The sequence below is a fragment of the Sorex fumeus genome, unplaced genomic scaffold, assembly GCF_029834395.1.
Source record: "Sorex fumeus unplaced genomic scaffold, SorFum_2.1 ptg000063l, whole genome shotgun sequence".
NCBI lineage: Eukaryota > Metazoa > Chordata > Mammalia > Eulipotyphla > Soricidae > Sorex > Sorex fumeus.
The window spans coordinates 34,659,850-34,680,048 of NW_026606120.1; the positions used below are offsets into that span (position 1 = coordinate 34,659,850).

General features: G+C 40.2%; 1 protein-coding gene across 1 annotated transcript in view; it reads left to right on the forward strand.

The window, feature by feature from the left end:
- The window catches only part of TFRC (transferrin receptor), a 38,239-nt gene extending 19,052 nt beyond the window's left edge, over nucleotides 1–19,187 (forward strand). The window contains exons 12-19 of the mRNA XM_056127123.1: nucleotides 3,928–4,013; nucleotides 4,203–4,266; nucleotides 5,998–6,065; nucleotides 8,109–8,167; nucleotides 9,100–9,181; nucleotides 11,671–11,892; nucleotides 16,231–16,371; nucleotides 17,971–19,187. Of these exons, the coding sequence (XP_055983098.1) occupies nucleotides 3,928–4,013; nucleotides 4,203–4,266; nucleotides 5,998–6,065; nucleotides 8,109–8,167; nucleotides 9,100–9,181; nucleotides 11,671–11,892; nucleotides 16,231–16,371; nucleotides 17,971–18,210 (962 nt within the window). The 3' untranslated portion in view covers nucleotides 18,211–19,187. The remainder of the gene's footprint in view (nucleotides 1–3,927; nucleotides 4,014–4,202; nucleotides 4,267–5,997; nucleotides 6,066–8,108; nucleotides 8,168–9,099; nucleotides 9,182–11,670; nucleotides 11,893–16,230; nucleotides 16,372–17,970) is intronic.
- The last annotated feature ends 1,012 nt before the right edge of the window (nucleotides 19,188–20,199 follow it).

Sequence of the window (20,199 nt, forward strand, 5' to 3'; positions counted from 1 at the left end):
ATTCTGTTTTGCTTTGGGGCAACACCTGATTATGCTAAGGGCTTAGGGTTGTTGCTGCCTGGCTGTGTTCAAGGGACCATATATACCACCAGGAATCAAGTTAGGGTCAGCTGTATTCATTGCGGTGCATTAATCCCTATTTTATCTCTCTGGCACTTCTTTCTTGTGTCTCCACTCTTTTTTGGAACATTTCACTTTTTTCTGACACTGTAGAAAGTATTACATTTTATTTTGTTTTGTTTTATTGCCACAACTGGCTGTGCTCAGGGTTTATACCTGGCTAGCTCTGGTTTAAGAAGTGCTTATTTCTTTATTTGTTTATTTGAGATGCTAGAAAAATGTTACATTTTTTTTGTTGTTTTTTGGGGGGGTGGGGAGAAGCACAACTGACTGCTCAGTACTACAACTGACCGTTTCTGGGTATTACACCACAGTTCAAACCCAGGTCAGCAATTTTGCCTGCTGTAAGATCTCCAGCCCTTGAACCCTCATTCTTTTTTTTTTTTTTTTAATTTTAATGTAGGAGTATTGCTGTTTATTCAGCCACGGATTAGCTGATTGAATTGGGCGTGAACTCCACCTTACTTTTTTTTTTTCTTTTTATAAATTTATTTCTTGAATCACCGTAAGAGCAGTTACAAAGCTTTTGGGTTTAAGTCTCAGTCATACAATGATGAAGCACCCATCCCTTCACCAGTGCCCATTCTCCACCAACAAAAACCCCAATATACCACCCATCCCACACCCTCCCCCTACCTGTGGAGCAGACGATTTCCACATTACTCTCTCTCTACTTTGATTACATTCAATATTTCAACACCAGACTCACCATTATTATTTGGGATTTTACCCCGACACTCAGATCTGCCGAAAAGGCAACAGTAGACAATTTGTTTTCTATTGCTGGTTATGAATAACATGTGATTTTGGAATTTTGAATTTTTAACAATTATATCTGGAGGGATTTCTGCCAAAATCTGCTGGGCTCCAAGATTTGTTTCTGAGTCTCTTGGATTATGGCCATTAGGCAGCTTGATCAGAAGTCAGGCCATTCATGGGCAGCGACCCAGGGTCTCATTGGGGCAGGGAGGAAAGGACTGATTCCACACCCATTCCCTGAGGCCCTGGGTGTTTCATCACTGCAGGCCCAAACCTGACTGTCCAATGGCCTCTGGAGGATGGTGGCCACCGAGCCGCAAGGGGGAACAGGTGGGGGGACAGCACCCTTTCTCCACTGGGTGGCCCGGTACAGGTAACCTACTGCAGGGACCAGACACATTTGTGCCAAAAGCCACTGGGTTCCGAGATTTGTTCCTGAGTCTCTTGGATCATGGGCTTTAGGCAGCTTGATTAGGAGCCAGAGAGGCCGTTCATGGGTTGCAACTCGGGGTCTCGTTGGGGTGAGGAGGAAAGGGCCAGCTCCACCCTCATCCCATGAGGCCCCACATGTCTCGTCACTGTGGACCCAAACCTGACTGTCCAATGGCCTCTGGCGGATGATGGACATCGAGCCACCAAGGGGGAGCAGGTGGAGGGACAGCACCCTTTCCCCACTGGGGTGACTTGGTGCCGACAACCTACTGTGAGGACTGGACGCATTTCTGCCAAAAGCCACTGGGTTTCGAGATTTGTTTCTGAATCTCTGGGATTATGACCTTTAAGCAGTTTGATCAGGAACCAGAGAGCCCTTGTCTCCAATTATATAGCTGGAGGTGGTTTGTGGGTGTGTCTTCCACATACTTGATTTTTGGCTGCTTACTTTCTTGGTAAATTTGGTCCCAAGTTGTTGGGGTCTGGCCAAAGGCACAGCAACAATTTGGGGGTACCTGGAAATCTGAAGGCACCATCAGACTGCTGATGCCTTTGCCTCACAGGTACAGATTGACCTGCTGGTGGCACCATACCCCAGTGGGCCCTCATTCTTAATTTGACATATGCAGAATGACATGGCAAATCCATCGCGAGCCTGAAGAAGCTATGCATACTTCTATAGCAATTTTCTATGATTAGTTATAAACTCATAAAACAAAACTGTTAATGTGTTTGCTTTTAAATGTATAGTAAATTTTTCTATGTTTACATGTGTAACATTATTACTTCTTCATGGTACTTGCCATACTTCTACATATATCTCATACACTCATGCAAACCACCATCCACCCTTGAATTTTTGAAATGATTTCAAAAATTTCTAAATTCTATGAAAGCATAGAAAAGTTGTTTAGCTGTTAACAAGAAAGTACTTTAATTTTTGTTGAATCGCTGAGATACAGCAGTTACAAAGCTGTTTGTGATTGAGTTTCAGTCTTGGGTTCAGTTATATAATGTTTGAGCACCCAATACCTTCAGCAGTGTCCCCAGTTTCCCCCCAGCCTGTCTTAATAGCAGACACTTTTTCTCTTTTTTCCTTTTAGGCACTGTGGTTTTAAATACTGTTACTGAAGGAGCACATGGCTATCATTTTACCTCCTTTCAGTACCCAGTTATTGTACAGAGTGTTTATTTCCCACTGTCATTATCATAGTGGTCCCTTCAATGTCCTAACCACACTTCCTGCTTGTGGTAAGATTCCTATTAAGGACCAGTTCTCCAGGCCTTTTGGTACATGAGGGTATTTTAATGTAGAAAGCATACCCAGGGAGAAGGAATGAAGGGAACCTCTTCAAAAGACTTCTCCCAGTTGTGATTCATGAAAAATTCAAACTTGTAAATATTTCTTTTATTTCATGAAAATTGTTATTGTAGTACAATATTGAACCCGAGAGAGGGCTCAGTGAGTTGAGCACCTGCTTTGCCTGCCTGTAGACCTAGATTTTTTAAGTGTGATCATTTCCATTTCCTTTTATTACTATTATTTTTTAATTTAATTTTTATTAGTGACAAACCATGAGGTACAGTTGTAGACTTACAATTTTTTGTGCTTGGGTTTCAATTATTCAATGATTAAGTACCCATCCCTGCACCAGTGCCCATTTTCCACCAACAGGCATCCCAGTATCTCTTCCCACCCCCCATCCCCCCCCATTCCACCCTGCCTCTGTGGCAGGGCATTCCCTTTTGTTCTCTCCTTTTGGGTGCTGTGGTTTGCAAATGAGGCATTGAGTGGCAATCATGTTCCTTTACACCTAGATATGATCCCTCATACCACATAGTCCCCTAAACACCTCTGGTAGCAACCCCAAGCACAGAGTCAAGCACAGTGCCTTCAGCACTGCCAGTTGTGGCTGTAAAACAAAATTTAGTAGTTCAGTGTTTTCATTGACTTCCAAGCAAAAAAAAAAAATTTTTTTTTTTAAGATACTTATCGCATACTATGATTTCAAATCTTTTTGGTCTTGAAGTTAAGGAACTCATAAAATAAGGTTATAAAATTAGGAATGACTTTCAGTAGACTCATCCCTGCTATGTACCTGAAATCCTACATGCAATTGATTGTCTTGATAGATTGCTCTAAAAATTTATTCCTGGCAACTGGAGAGATAGTACAGGAATTAAGATGCTTTCCTTTCATGTAGCTAGGTTGCCCTAGGCACTTTATATGGTCTTCTACACTGCCAGTATTCATGTTTTTGTTTTTTGAGTCACACCCAGCAATGCACAGGGGTTACTCCTGGCTCTGCACTCAGAAATTACTCCTGGTGGTGCTCAGAGGACCATATGGGATGCTGGGAATCGACCACTGTGCTATTGCTCAGCCCCACAGAAATTTATTTTTTGACTGGGAGATAACTTAGTTTGTGTGAAGCCTTGAGTTCAGTCTCTGGATGTGACTTTTTAATAATACTTTTAAAAAAGTATTGGTTTTTGTGGTTATTTCACATGGGGGCCTCAGTGCTTTAAATCAATTTTGAATTAGAAGTGTCTGTTTTCTTAGTTGTGTCCTTATCATTTCTCATAAGATTAAATTAATTTTATATTGTCTTTTAGATGGCTTTAAACCCAGGAGGAGCATTGTCTTTGCCAGCTGGAGTGCTGGAGACTTGGGAGCTATAGGTGCCACTGAATGGCTAGAGGTACAGTCTTTATTAACCTGAACTTTTATTGGTGTGAGTCATCATCTAGAAACCATTATTTGTAGGTTTATATTCTTTGGCTTCTGTACATTTAGTCTAAAGAGAGTCCAGTTTAAAAAGAAATCCCTAACAATAACTACTCAATCTGATAGTACATACCAGTACATAGTAATTTTCCTTCTCTTCTAGGGATACCTTTCATCTTTGCATTTAAAGACTTTCACTTACATTAATCTGGATAAAGCTGTTCTTGGTAAGTACACTTAGCTGTATTTTTTATCAGATGTTTATGAATTTAGGTAAACTATAGGACAACAGAAGCTTTCTGAAGTAGTTTATAATTTACACTGGGCATATAATCAAGTTAAAAATTTGACTTGGCTTTCTCTGAAATGGTTCATTAAACTACAGATTTGGTACAGTTGACCTTATCTGTAGCACCAGATCTCAGCGTAATTCTTAGATTATCAGGATCATTTAGGAACTATTTGAAGCACAGATTTTTAGTTCCCACCTTAGATTTTGTGAGTTAAGAATTAGAGCACTCTGTCAGGTGCTGTGGGAGCCATCATGTGGAACTTGAACTGGATGCTGGTGGCATTTAGCTGAAACGTCTCAGCAGTTGCTTTCCGGATAGAAGACTACAGCCAGAAGGGTGGTGTGAGTTCAGAGCTAGGTTCCTTACCAGGCGGGGAGACGAGGAGCTGGAAAGTCTTTTGAGTTGTTATAACTAAGAAAACTCTAGACTTTCCTGTATGAGTACTCCAAGTTTAGAGGTAAGGTCAGAGGAGCTGCATTTTGTTTATATTACATTAAAATTTCATTTTTTGATATTTGTAATCTTTTAAAAATATATGTCCGTTGTAATTAAGGAAAAATTGGAAGCACTGATCAGTACAAACATTTTAAAAATAAGTGTTAAAGGTGATTCTGATACAGTAAAATTTGAGTGCTATTAGTACCACATTAGACCTGAACCTAAGCCATATCATATGGAATAGTATAACCAGAGACATAAATGTCCTATAAGACTGGTTGTAGAGAAATTTTGAAAAAACTTGAGGGCCTGGAGAAATAGTACAGAGCTTAAGGTGCTTGCCTTCACACAACCAACACAGGTTTTATCCCTTCACCACCCTCAAGTTCCCTTGAGCATGGTCAGGAGTGATCCCTGAGCACAGAGCCAGGAGTAAGCCCTGTGCATTGCCAGTAAAATTTACAGGTTTCAGGAGCAGGAGTTTCAGTTCAGTCAAATTAGAATTGGTATGGGCTGGAGAGATTTTATAAGGATTAGAGCATTTCCATGTATCCATCCCTGGTTTGATTCCCTCCCCTTCTCCCTCAAGCACTACCCAGTGTAACCAGAAAAATCTAAATTAGAGTTGTTAGTTATTAAGGAAACTGCCCTCTAAATCTCTTTTTTTTTGTTGTTTGGGGGGGGCCATAGCCATTGGTTCTCAGGAGCTCAGTGCTCAGCGCTCATTCCCAGTGATGCTTAGGGAACTTGGTAGTTTCAGGGATTGAACCTGGGCCTATTTGCTCCAGCACATTCAGCTATCTCTTTAGTACAAAGTTACTTATTTATTAGCCAATATAAGGAAATTCGAACCTGCGCGGGGAAACCCCAATGGATTTCTAGTCCATCGCCTTAACCACTCGGCCACAACTACATGGGCTGGAGCGATAGCACAGCGGGTAGGGCGTCTGCCTTGTACGCAGCCAACATGGCTGACCTGAGTTCGGTTCCTCCGCCCCTCTCGGAGAGCCTGGCAAGCTACCGAGAGTATTCGATATGCCAGACACAGTAACAACAAAGTCTCCAATGGAGACGTTACTGGGCCCGCTCGAGCAAGGAAATAGTTTTTTTACGACACTGATCTAGATCATTCTCTTTCTGCTTACCAAATGCTTTTAGATGTAGAAGTAGCAATATGAATAGTGTCTCTTCTGTAGTTAAGCAATGTTAACAATAATCTCTTTGCAGGTACCAAGAACCTCAAGGTTTCTGCCAGCCCATTATTGTATTCACTTATTGAGAAAACAATGAAAGATGTGAGTGTATTATAAAATAACTTTTTGTTTTTAAATCTAATTCACATAGGATGAAAAAACATTGGTATACAAATATTAATAGGTATAAAACCTATTTATAGTTGTATAATGGGTATACAAGAAATTTGGACTTTAGAGTAGAGTCTGTCACGGCACTATTCAGGTCCGGCTCTTGACTTACTTCACAGGTTATTGAACTGTGTCAAGGGAGGTAGTATGTGAAGAGCTTTGATCTCAGAAAATATGTAGTATATATAAAAATAGAGAGTGGAATTCCATGAGGTCTGAACTGTACTTAGTTGCCCGTGGGGGATTGTTTATAGAATCAGAATGTTAAGGAATGGAATGTATAAGTGAATTTGAACTATGCTTTAGACTTAAACAAGAAGGCTAGTAAAATATTAGTTGAATACAGCCAGACAAATGAATAACTGGTTTTGAATGAGGTTTGCCTAATGGGATTAGAGGTTGTTTATTGGAGTGATTAAAGTTGAAGGAGGGAAATGGATTCAAGAACTTGACTTTGGTCCCATGGGTAATAAGATTATTATAGGATCTCACCCAGGTAGTAATGTGTTTGCAGGTTAGGTTGACAATGGTATAAAATGTGTTAAAAAGGAGAAACCAAAAACTTGGTGAAAATATCATGATGATTAGAGAAAGCTTTTAAAATTACTGGGGGTAATGTGTAAACACAAAAAGACGGCAGTGGTCTATCTCTCCCGCTGCCCACATTTTGTAGTTTCAGGCCAGTTCCCCCACTCCAATGATGTCAATGGTGATGAGTAGGCGAAGGAAGGAAACGAGGGCCAGGCTGGTTGGTCTTAGTTGCAGTTTATTCCAATCCTCTCTCCATTCACTCCTGTCTCTCCTCTGCCTCTCCCAGCCTATTCTTACAGTCTCATTATATCCCACAAAAGAAATTTATGTCATCGAGGGCCCAGGTTCTTTCAGACCTGTGACCCCCAGGTTCTCTCAAGCCTTCCCCATTCCCTCAGCCTGTGTCCTCCAGATTTTCTCAGCCTGTGTCCCCGTTCTCTCAGAACTGTCTCTCAGATTCTCTCAGTCTGTCACCCCCTGTTGAGAGCCCTTAAATCTCCTTTTATTGATCATGGTACCTCTAAAGGGCAATGCAGTATGTCAAAAGGAGTTACAGAAAGAACATTGAGGCAGCAAAACATACATTGTTTCCTTGCATCTGCAGTCCAGTGATTTTGGCCTCTGGAAAGAAGATGCAAAACAAAGACTGAAACCTTTCTTGGGCTACAAGCACTTGGATTTGCATCCCAAAGACTAGTCTGCTAGAGCCTAGAACCTACATCCCGAAGATCAGGCCTGGCTAGCACCTGAGATGTGCATGTCAAAGACCAGCCAGGTTTCTGTGTGAAAGAAAACTGCCTCTTATACCTGAAATTATTTACTGAAGGCAGTTTGAAAGGGGAGAAATGTTCAGCCTCATCCAGACTAGTCAGGACACACGGGAAAGCCACTTCTACGACAGATTCTCATTTAGCAGATCAACCCACCCTAGAATGGAATCCCCTACGTGTTTCTCCTCTCCTTGTCTAACAAACGTATAAGAAGAGGAGAAAGGCAATATTAATTTACAATACATTTCAGTGTCCTAGAAGGATCTGACCTTACAAATTAGCAGATTTTGACTAGGGGAAAGGCTGATTAATTGGTTGGGGTGGAGAGCATAGAAGTGGTTACAGATAAAGGAATGGGAGAGACTCGGGAGCATTGTGATGGGTATAACCTGATAAACCTAAGCTCCTTGTGGCAAGGGAGGAAAGAGATCAATTGTTATCCTATAGGGTAAGATATCATAAAATGTAAATTAAAAAAGGAAAACTTGTCTTCCTCACCATAATTCAAACTAACGATATGGATCTAGTAGAAATAACTTATTATTGTTTAATTTTTTTTCCGGAAAGTGCAATAAAAAGCTGATTTTTATAATTGTTTATAAGGAAAAATAAGTGGTTATTTAACTGTTCAAAAAGGTTTGGTTAAATGATAAACTAATTTTTTATTTTATAGGTAAAAAATCCAACTACTGGATTGTCTCTATATCAGGATAGCAATTGGATCAACAAAGTGTAAGTTGAGACACATGATGAGTAAGCTAATAAAAGGCAGAAACACCCATTAGCACCTGTTGCTAAGTGAGATCTAAATTACCTTGCAGTGAATTACTTTATTTTGGGGTGGGGGGGGGGGGTGTCACACCCAGCAGTGCTCAGGCTCTGGCTCTGCACTCAGGAATTACTCCTGACCATGCTCAGGGGACCATATGGGATGCCAGGGATTGAACCCAGGTCAGCCACATGCAAAGCAAATGCCCTACTCGTTGTACTATTGCTCCGGCCCCAGTGAATTACTTTTATCTATAGCACTGTAGCACTGTCATCCCATTTTGCTCAAGCGGGCACTAGTAATGTCTCACAACAAATTGTGTTTTTGGCATATCAAATTACTGTTTTTGGCATATCAAATACATCACAGGTAGCTTGTCAGGCTTTGCCATGTGGGCTAGATACTCTCAATAGTTTGCCGGGCTCTCCTAGAGGGGTGGAGGAATTGAACCCGGGTTGGCCGCATGCAAGGCAGACACCCTACCCACTGTGCTATCGCTCCAGCCCAAATATGTGGCAGTGTCTGGAAATAGTTTTTGGTTGTCACAACTGGTGGGGGAAGAGGGAAGTATCGACATCTGAAGTGTCCTGTACTTTTATCTAGAAAAGTTAAACTGAATTTTGGGGATTCAAGGATTTAGCTTAGCAGAGCACTTGCCTTGCAGGCATGAGTTCTCCTATTTAATTTCCAGCACCCCAACCCACACTTGCCATTTGTAATCCCGTTGCCACATCAAGTCAAGCACCCCAGTCCAGTCAGTGCATGTGTTGCCCCCAGTTATCACAACAAAACGGAAGAGAGAAGGGAAGAGAATTTTATTGAGGGTAAGGCTGCATGGTGTCACATTCTGTTCTTTTAATAACTTTCTAAAAGCACATTCTTGCTTTTCTTGCAGTGAGAAATTTTCTTTGGATAATGCTGCTTTCCCTTTCATTGCATATTCTGGAATCCCTGCAATTTCATTCTATTTTTGTGACGTAAGTATGAAGAGTTCTTAAAGGATAAGAATGTCAATTTTGGGGGCTGGAGCAATAGCACAGCAAGTAGGGTGTTTGCCTTGCACACAGCCAACCAGGGTTTGATTCCCATATGTTCCCCCAAGCACCGGCAAGAGTGATTTCTGAGTGCAGAAACAGGAGTAACCCCTGAGTATCGCTGGATGTGACTCAAAGAGCAAAATATACTACATATATATATATATATCAATTTTGACACCAAGTTTTCTTGACTGTTATAAAATGTTTCAAGAAGAGAAATAATACAGGCACTTGTCTTGCACATGGCCAACCATAGTTTGATTCCCAGCACCACATATGATCCCATGAGCACAGCCAGAAGTGTTCCTTCATCACATAGCCAGGAGTAAGCCCTGAGCATGGCTTGTGTGGACTCAAAACCAAAATACTTTACGAAATTAAGACATTTTGTACATAATGCAGTTACTGCATGTTCTCTTTTCTTTGGAGGGTTGGAGGGCAGGATTTTGTCGTGAATCCAAGTAGACTGTGTTTAAGGCAATGTCTTAAACCCATTGTACTGTGTCTCTGCTCTCCCATCTTTCTAATCAGTCTTAACAATTTTTTCAGTTGGCTTAATTAGCATACAATTACTATTTTGGTTTGGGCTACATGTGGTATTCAGGGCTTCTTCTGGTTCTGTTCTCAGTGGTTACTCCTGACAGGGCTTGGAATTATATGGGGTGCCCAGGATTTAAACCATGTGGACTTCATACAAGGCAAACACCCTGCCCCACTGTCCTATCCAGTCCCAGCATTTTGTTAAAACTTTTCAGTTATTAAATGATAATACTACCTACTTAAAATGGTGGAGGTTTGAGTGGACAGTGTGGTTCTCAGTACCTATTGGAATATATTAATTTTTACTTGAGATACTGGTATTGGACTAGAGAAAGTGTACAACAGGTAGAGCGCTGGCTTTACACACAACCAACCCAGATTAGGCCCCCAGCATTCCACATGGTTCTCTTTGCGCTGCCAGGAGTAATTCCTGTGTGCAGCGCTAAAAGTAACCCTTGAGCATTGCCAGATGTAGCCTCAAACAAAAAAGTCTCTTAAGCAGGTACTATATGGTTAAAAGCAGAAAAGATTATCATGAAACAATTAATGGATTGACCAGTTTGTAGGAAAACAAAGTTGGCTTGGCCTATAAGAAGGCACTGAAAGTGAGACAAAATCAACAGAGTAACTGTCTTCTGTTCTAAAGCACTGTGGTGGAAAACCTAGCCCTGCCACTGATAGATACTACTGAAGAGACCCAAGAGTTAGTATAGGGAGTCTATGCCATTAGTACAGGGAGGGAAACCTGTTAACTTTGGCATCAAGTTACTGATCCATTAGATGGTTAGGTCCTTACTGAGCTCACTGTGGTTGTCAGCTTGCAATGAGGAGGGGTAAAGTATGAAGTGATAAAATATTTGGATTGGGGATAACTGTGTCTGGAATTCCCTGGACTACCTTTAGAGCAGCAGTATAAATTGTGCAAAACGGCTGATAATGATACCTATTGAGTTCCTAAGAAAGAATTGAATGTGTTGCCTGCCGATGGTTGAAGGAATTCATTAATGATTTTTGTTAAACCTTCGGACAGCATTTTTTAAAAAGCAGGAAAAACAAATGTTCAGCTGTCAAAAACCTAATGGTTCTGGAGCCAAAGCAGTAGTACAGTGGGTAGGGCTTTTTCCTTGTATATGGCCAACCCAGGTACCACATCTCTGGTGCCCTCTATGGTTTCCCAAGAACTACCAGGAGTGATCCTTGAGCAGAGAAGTAGAAGTAAGCCCTGAGCACCACCAGGTATGGCCCCAAAAAAAGCAAAAAACAAAACCCTAGTCATTCTGTTCAGAAATATAGATCAAATAGAATTGTATAATCTGAAAATAAGAATTAAAATAAGACCAAAGGATTGTTAGTGAGATTGTCAACAACGACACCAGTAGATAAAAGAGTTAAACAAATAGTTGCTAACATTATCTAATGAAGGTAGAAAATCTTATGAGCAATTAAACATTCTTGTTAGAAGTAGCATGATTGAATGGACTAAGTGCTACATAATAAGACAAAGAAAATTTCAGTCTGAGAGCAACACGTTAATTTGAGACTACATTTTATGTGCGTTCTCTCCTCTTATTAATATGGGCCAAAATCTCAAGAGGTCAAGGATATAAACTCAAGGAATTTGCCTGGAAATCTGGTCAGGGTATATATTCTAGAAAAGGGACTCTTTGAAACCTAAACAAAAGTAGACATTCTAGCAGTATGTTAGATTCCGTGGAAGTTGCAAAGTTGGTGTCATCTGATAGTACTGGATATGAGATAAAATTGTAGTATGGATGAATTTATTAGAAACAAAGGAAGAGTTGTAGTTACTATTACCTTTATAGTGAAACTGGATATGAGACTCTGACTCCTATTCCTCCTAATGACATTAACCTTGTTCTTTTTTCTAGGACGAAGTTTATCCTTACTTGGGTACTACTATGGATACTTATGATGCACTAAAGCAGAGAATTCCTGAGTTGAACAAAATGATACGTGCAGCAGCAGAAGTGGCTGGTCAGCTTTTAATTAAACTAACTCATGATGCTGAATTGAACCTGAACTATGAGATGTATAATGACAAAATACTTTCATTTGTGAGGGATATGAATCAATTTAGAGCAGCTATAAAGGTAAGATTAAGTAAATTTGCATTATTGCCAAAGTGTTGGAGCGATAGCACAGCGGGTAGGGCGTTCGCCTTACAAGCGGCCAACATGGCCGACCCGAGTTCGATTCCTCCACCCCTCTCGGAGAGCCCGGCAAGCTACTGAGAGTATTCGATATGCCAGACACAGTAACAACAAAGTCTCCAATGGAGACGTTACTGGGCCCGCTCGAGCAAATCGACGATCAACGGGAGGGCCTTTACCTTTACCTTTACCTTATTGCCAAAGTGTTAGGTGTTCTAGGAATCTAGGATAGACACTGCAAATATATGACAGATAATTTCCAACTGGTTTTATAGATTAGAAGTTAGCAGATAGATCCTTTAAATCTGGAGTCATTAGTAACTGAATCTTTTTTTTTATGACTTTTTCTTAAAAGTGGAATTGTAGGGCAGAGGTGTGCAGTGGTGCAGTGGGTATGGTGCTTGCCTTGCACTCACTAGAGTGACATAACTAGATTTTAAAGTTTGTTGAGACCTAGAAATGTGACTCGGGTAACAAGCACACATGCCTTGCATATGAGAGAATCTGTCTTCAATCCCTCGCACCACAGAAAGAATAAATTTTTTGAACCAAAATGTGGAGCATTTCCTCCATTGGGAAACTGAACTGAAAACAATAAACTACACAAAACTGTTTACTTTTATTAAGTCACTGACACTTTCTTCCCATTGTTGTTCATCGATTTGAGCAGGCCCAGTAACATTGTGAGACTTATTACTGTGTTTGACATATTATTAAGCAAGTAACATTATCTTTCTTGATGAGGATTTTTTTCTTACGAAGTTAAAAATTTAAACTGTCTAATGCAGACCACCCCAGTTTGATCCAGCACTGCCAGCCCCCTAAACGCCAGGAGTAGGCCCTGAGCATAGCCAGATGTGACTTCAGAATAAAAAAGATACATATCTATCTATCTATATGTGTACACACACACACACACACACACACACACACACACACGGAGCGCACTACTATCTGCCGGTTTGAATGTGAGTTGTTACATTGTAACTTGTTTAATTTTTGTGTGTGTGTGTGTGTGTGTATGTGTGAGGTTTTCCCTTCCTCCCTTTCAGTCAATTTTATAGTCCTCAAAACCTCCCTTTACCTTTCTACTCCCACTCCCCAAAATCCCATTTATTAGGAAAACTTGATACCCAACGTTAGGTGCCTTTGGGATGCACTGAAGGCTGAGGCGGGATCTTGCCTTAAGAGTCCTCTTTTTTCCCTGCCTTGTAGGATTTGTCTCTGACATCTTAAGGATCTGCTATTTACTAGAACTGTGTGTCTATGTGTCCTTATGCGGAATATTCTCCCTTGGTTCCCCGGACCGTAGACTATTTAAACCTGGAAATGAGAATGGCACTAATCGCATGCCTGAACACCCATCTCTCGTCACTGTCTGCTGTAGAGTGCTCCTTGCCCCTTTATCCCTTCTCCCTCCCTTGTTGACTCTATTTTTTATTTTAGTCACCTTCTATTAGAGTACTGTTAAAGATAGATTTTCTTGCATAACCTACACTGTCCCCTAGAGTCACAGCTTCCATCTATCTTGTCAGGGTTGTCCCCTCATCCCCACCCTCCCACCAAGACTGCTTCCCCTGCCATCTCCCTGCCAAGTAAGCTTGGTTCTGTAGATCAGTTCTCAAGTTCTGTTGCCTTTGAAAATTTGTTTTTTCCTTCTTGTGCTTCTTTATATCCCACATATGAAAGATCATTCTGTACCTGTCCCTTTCTTTCTGACTGATTTTACTCAGTGTGATACCTACCTTACAGTTACATGCACATCACAGCAAAGAGCGGGATTTTGTCTTTGGTTATAGCTGAGTAGTATTCCATTGGTATTGTACCGGTTTCTTTATCTGGTCATCTATCCCTAGTCATTTAGTCTGTTTCCAGATTTGGCAACTGTGAATAGTATAATAATAAACATAGGAGCAGAAATGTCTACTAGAGAATTTTGGGGTCCTGGAAGTATATGCTTAGAGGTGAAATTGCTGGGTTAGAGGGAAGCTCAATTCTTAATTTTTTGAGAAATGTTCCTATTGTTTTCCCAAAAATGTTAAAGCATTCAACAGTTACCACCCACAATGAATGAGGGTTCCTTTCCCCCCACATCCTGGCCAACACTGGTTGTATTGGAGTTTTTTGATGTGTGCCAGACTCGTGGATATGAAGTGATATCTTAATGTTTTAATCTGTATTTCCCTGATGATGAATTATGCAGAATATTTTTCTTATACTTTTTGGCCATTTGTATATCTTCTTTGAAGATATCTCTGTTCGTGTCTTCCCATTTTTTGATGAATTTTTTCTCCTTAAGCTTTACAAGTGCTTTGTAAGGTAAAAGGTAAAGGCCCTCCCGTTGATCGTCGATTTGCTCGAGCGGGCCCAGTAACGTCTCCATTGGAGACTTTGTTGTTACTGTGTCTGGCATATCGAATACTCTCGGTAGCTTGCCGGGCTCTCCGAGAGGGGCGGAGGAATCGAACTTGGGTCGGCCATGTTGGCCGCTTGTAAGGCGAACGCCCTACCCGCTGTGCTAGAACTCTTTTGTCAGATACGTGATGGGCAAATATTTTCTCCCAGTCTATGGGGTGTCTTTTTTCTGGTCATCGTTTCTTTTATTGTACAATAGCTTCTTAATTTGATACAGTTGCATTTGTTTATCTTTTTGCTTCTGTTTGCTTGGTCATTGAATCTATAGTTCTCGATCGAGTAATCAGTCTGGGTTGCAGAGATAAGCAAGGCATGTGGAATGTTGAAGCACAGAGGACCAAAGCTCACTCAGCCATTTGGCACTGATCGGCTTTTGCAGCCTCCCCTATTGGGTTAACGATCAAAACATCTAGCATACTTCAGAGTACATAAGATCAAGACACCTTAAAGTACATATTATCTTGTAGCCTAATAGTGCACAATGTTCCTGATGAAGCAAATCAGACCACCTTATAAATCTTTGCATCCCACTTCCCATACATTCCACATCAAAATCTATGCAAGCTTACACAATAGCCCAGTAAGGTATTTAACTGTCATCCAAGCATAGTATAATCTATAACAAAGAGCTGCTGCATTGGGACATGCTGACCCCAACCCAGTTCACTCAGAGTTCCTAGCTGTTTGCAGGTATGACATGGCGTCCCCGGAACTTCCTCTTGACTCTGGTCAGGCTTCATTGAATCATTGAAGATGGCTCCAGATTTGATGTCACGAAGGGTTCCCCCTATGTTTGCCTCAATATAGTTTATGGATCCAGGTCTGATAGAGGGTTTTTTGTTTTGTTTTGTTTTGAGGCCATACTTGGCAATGCCTAGGAATTACTCCTGGTGGTGCTCGGGGACTACAGGAGATGCTGGGAATCAAACTCAGGTCGCTTGCTGTCATTACGCTTTACTTATCACTCTGGACCCCAGATATTGAGATCTTTAATCTGTTTTCAGTTGACTTTTGTGCTGAGTAAAACGTAGGGATCTGAGTTCATTTTTTAAACATGTGACTGACCAACATCATTTGCTGAATTGTTGGAATTAACAGTCCTTGCTCCTTTGCTAAAGATCAGCTGACTGTATACCTGAGAGTCTTGTCTCTGGGCTCTCAGTTCTCTTCCATTGATCTGAAATTCAGTCATTATTCCAGTACCACACTGTATGGTTACTGTAGATTTACAGAATATTTTAAAATTGGGAAAAGGAAAGCTTCCCATCTTCTTTCTTAAGATTGCTTTGTTGGGAGTTAGGAGGGTTATTATTACTTCGTATAAATTGTAGCAGTATTTGGTCTCTGTCTTTCAAGATGTCATGGGTATTTTTTATAGGAATTACATTGAATTTGTATCTTGCTTTAAGAAGGATTATTACTTTGATAAATCATCCCTTTTGTTAAGCTGATTTCCAGGTACTTGATTTTTTAAAAAAATTTTTAGACACAATGGTGAATGGATTGTTTGTTTAATTTCTTTCTTCTGTTTTCATTGTTTGCTTATTTTAAGTAACTGAACTTGGAACCTTTTGTACAAAGTGCTTAAGTGTGGTTTTCTCTGAATCCTGAATTTGGCAGTGTTACTTCCTTTATCAAATTAATTTTAGTTGCAATTTTCTATCTAAAAAATTATACAGAGGGCAAGAGAAATAGCTCATATCTCTAGGATTTGATCCGTGGCATTGCGTGAATGGTTCCACCCAAATTAGAATTTCAAGCAATGCTAGCTGTGGCCCAAAAAAGAAACAACAGAAAGGCTTATAGAATAACATCCTTAAAAACCTTATTTCTAATCATGAATTTAATGTCTTTCTGCTTCAGGAGATGGGTTTGAATCTACAGTGGCTGTATTCTGCTCGCGGAGACTTTGTCCGTGCTACTTCCAGACTAACAACAGATTTTAAAAATGCTGAGAAAGCAAACAAATTTGTCATGAGGGCAATCAATGACCGAATCATGAAGGTAAATAAACTTAGAAAGGTATTTTGAGTTTTAATTGGTAAACTTGCACTTCTAAAAAGTAGAGTAATAATTCTGGAAGCCTAAAATTTGTAGTTTCTTTAGAAACATTAAGCACAGATTTTAATTCTTATAAAACAAACATCAAAATAGACAATAGGAAAGCATGCAACCGGAGTTTTGGGGTGAGTTGTGTTTTTTGTTTTTGTTTTTTGGGTTTGTTTGTTTGTTTGTTTGTTTGTTTGTTTGTGAGCCACTCCCAGCAATGCTCAGGGATTACTCCTGGATCTGTGCTCAGAGGTTACTCCTTGTGGTGCTGGAGCACCGTGGTGCTAGGGATGGACAGAGCTTCTGCCCATTGAGCTATCTCTTCGGCCCCCTGAGTTAGTTTTTCTTTTAAGACTTTGAAAACATTTTAAAGTAGAGATCATAAATGGTTTTACTCTTCCCCCCCCGCCTTTATATTTCTGTTATGCAGACTTCAACTGCTTTAATACTGTGGTAACTTTAAATCTTTCATATTCATCCCCCAATAAAAAAACAACCGTACATAATTAAGAGTTATAAAGGTGTTGACACAGTGGTGGAGTAAAGCAGACACTCTAGTGGAGGGTGTGGTTTTGGAACTTTGTATTCATGAAACCCTCTGGAGAACAATACTGTATATTATAGTGCCTAATGCGCAAATACACACATATTTCCAAAGATAAATAAAGGTTCAGTTTGCCTTGGAATTTTTTTTTTTTGAATTATTGAATCACCGTGAATTACCAAGTGATTCGTGATTGAGTTTCAGGTATACAGTGTTCCAACACCAGTGCCTTCACCAGTGTCCCCAGTTACCCACCCACCCCACAGCTTGCCTCTATGGTAGGTACTTTATACCTCCTTTCATCATTTCATTCACCTCAGCCCTGCCTTTTAGCTTTAAAGCTAAAGAATTGTAGACTTGAGATCAGAGCAGTGGTACAGCAGGTAGGGTGCTTGGCTTGCATGGGGCCAACCAGGGTCTGGCTCCTGCCACTCTGTATCATTCACTAAGCCCACCAGGAGTGATCTCTGATGACAGAGCCAGGAGCAAGCCCTGAGCACAACCATGTGTGGCCCTCCCCTCCTCCTCCCTCCCGCCTCCTCCTTCCATTCCCCCCCAAAGAGTAGCCCAGGGGTGTGACTCAGTGGTCAAGTACAAGTCTTACTTGGGCCAAGCCCCTCATTTTCCCCCTTTGCTACATGTGACATCTCCTTCCCTCCCTCACTCCCTCTCTCTATTCTTTCCTTCCTTCCTGTTTTGTTGTTACTGTTTTTGGTATGTGACTGGGGGGTAGAGGGGTGGTAGGTGATGCTCTGGGGTTCCTTCTGTTTCCACACTCAGGAAACCATATGGGAGGCTGGTAATTGAACCCTGGTTGTGTGTGTGTGTAAGGGAAGTGCTTTAACTGCTGTATTATCTCTCCAGCCCCAACTTTGTTAGGGAGTATGAAGGACACGGGAAGATTTTAGTATTTGAAATGAAAAAATGATCATTGTGCTATATCAGGCATTTTTCCTACAACATTAAGTTCTAGCACCGTAAAACCTATCTTGTATGATTTGGTCCTATAGGTGGAATATAACTTCCTGTCACCCTTTGTATCTCCAAGAGAATCTCCTTTTCGACACATCTTCTGGGGCTCCGGTTCTCACACTCTGTCGGCTTTACTGGAGAACTTCAAGCTGCGTCAAATAAATGGTGCTTTTAATGACACGCTGTTGAAAGAACAGTTGGCTCTAGCAACTTGGACTATTCAGGGTGCTGCAAATGCCCTCTCGGGTGACATTTGGGACATTGATAATGAGTTGTAATTGTGAAACCTTTAACATGTAACTTCAGAGTAGTGTGGTTTTTAGTCTTGGGCTGGTTGTAGGGCTACAAAACCTAATGTTGTTAAAACTCTACCCAAACATCTTGGTACTACTAGATATCCTTAGACAGCAGCTTTTAATACTGGGTAGGTACCTGCACTTCAAGTTAAAGTGAATAACCACTAAAAAATTGTTCGTGATAGAATATTTTTCTCTGATTATCTTCAGGATTTTAAGTGCTTTGTAATGGTAACTGCCTCTTTCCTGTTATGAAAAAGTTATGAAAAAGTCAGACCAACTATGTGAACTGTTACTCTAAATCCTGAAAACCTGAATTATATCTTTTGAGGTGGAGGAGGAAGATGGTGTCTTTGTTAAGATTGAAAGTAGTAGCTTAGTATGATCCTCCATCTTCACTTGATGCTAGATAGAAGGTACTGGATTGTAATACCTTATTGCCTTTCTTTAAGGATTTAGTTGGTTTTTACAACCCTGAATGAAACAGTTAACTTTCAGAAGAGATGGAAGTTGTTTCCTTGCCAATGAGGTCTGAAGTAGAGGTTCTTCAATGAGGTTCAACAGTTTTATCACAGGAGTAAGGCCTTAATGTGTTAACCTCAAGTGTTTTTGAAAAGAGGAGACCAGAAGCCAAAGACAATGTATTTTATTTCCCTCTGTTCCCTACCCCATAGGCTTTTAAGTTTTTTGTTGTTTCTATTTTTTCCAAAATACTTTAAAAGCGAATCCGTCTTAGGTGTTAAACTCAGTTTGTCAGACTTTAAAGAAAACACTGCCAAATTTTGGCCAAAGTGTTACTGTTTTTTGAAAAGCTTTCTATCATTTTGGCACTGAGATATTTATTGTTTATTTATCAGTGACAGAGTTCACTATAAATGGTGTTTTTTTTATAGAAGATAATTATCGGAAGCAGTGCCTTCCATAATTATGACAGTTATACTGTCGTTTTTTTTTTTTTTTTTAAATAAAAGCAGCATCTGCTAATAAAACCCAACAGATACTGGAAGTTTTGCATTTATGGTCAACATTTGAGAGTTTTAGAAAATGGCTACAAGCCAAATAAATTATACAGGTAAGTATTGGAGAAGAAATAAATTTAACAGTTTCCTAATTAAGCTATATTTCTCCTTAGCCAACCAGATAAAAATACACTTCTCCTAAATACAATGAATTTTAACCAAGTAAAAAAATTGATGTCACTTTAAGAGTGACAATACACATGTGTGCAAAGTTCTACAGCTCAGTTTATCTAAGGTATAGCTAATTCAAATTTTGCAAAATTTCCAGTACCTTTGTCACAAACCGAACTCACATTATCGGGAGCAGTGTCTTCCATAATGTATAAAGAACAAGGTAGTTTTTGCCTACCACAGTGTCTATATCGGAGACAGTGATCTCCATATGTTACACTAAGGGTGTACATAATTATCGGGAACAGTGTTTCCCATAATTTTCTTCATGCAATGACAACTTCTTCAAAGCTTGAAGATCGTTAGTATCTAACATGTTTCCCAGCTCACTATAATTCTCTATCTAGTTTTAGTTGCAGAAACATTTTGTGGTCATTAAAATTCTACCACTGTAAAATAAAATTGCTTACTTTAAGATTTTTTGTTTTTAAACCTAACGTGAGTATATTGTTGTATTTGTGGTTTCTCAGGCCTTCTGTTTAGCAGGAAAGTAGCATACATTTATAATGTTTGCTGTTGACAAATGAATTGAATTTTTCCCCTCATTTGCATGTTATTCTAGAAATTTAGCTTATGCAAGTTTGAACCCAGAATTGACTTTTTGGCTTAAAGCAAGGAAAATTTTTATAGGTGGTTTTGGGGGGTAGGGTGGAGAATTTTGTGGGGAGGCAAAGCTTGCAAAAGGATCTTTGATCATATCTACGTATCCATTAGTTCTGGTCAAACTACATGTGGTCTGCGGGTAATTGAGTAAGGGCCTTATTTTCTAGTAACCGGCTAT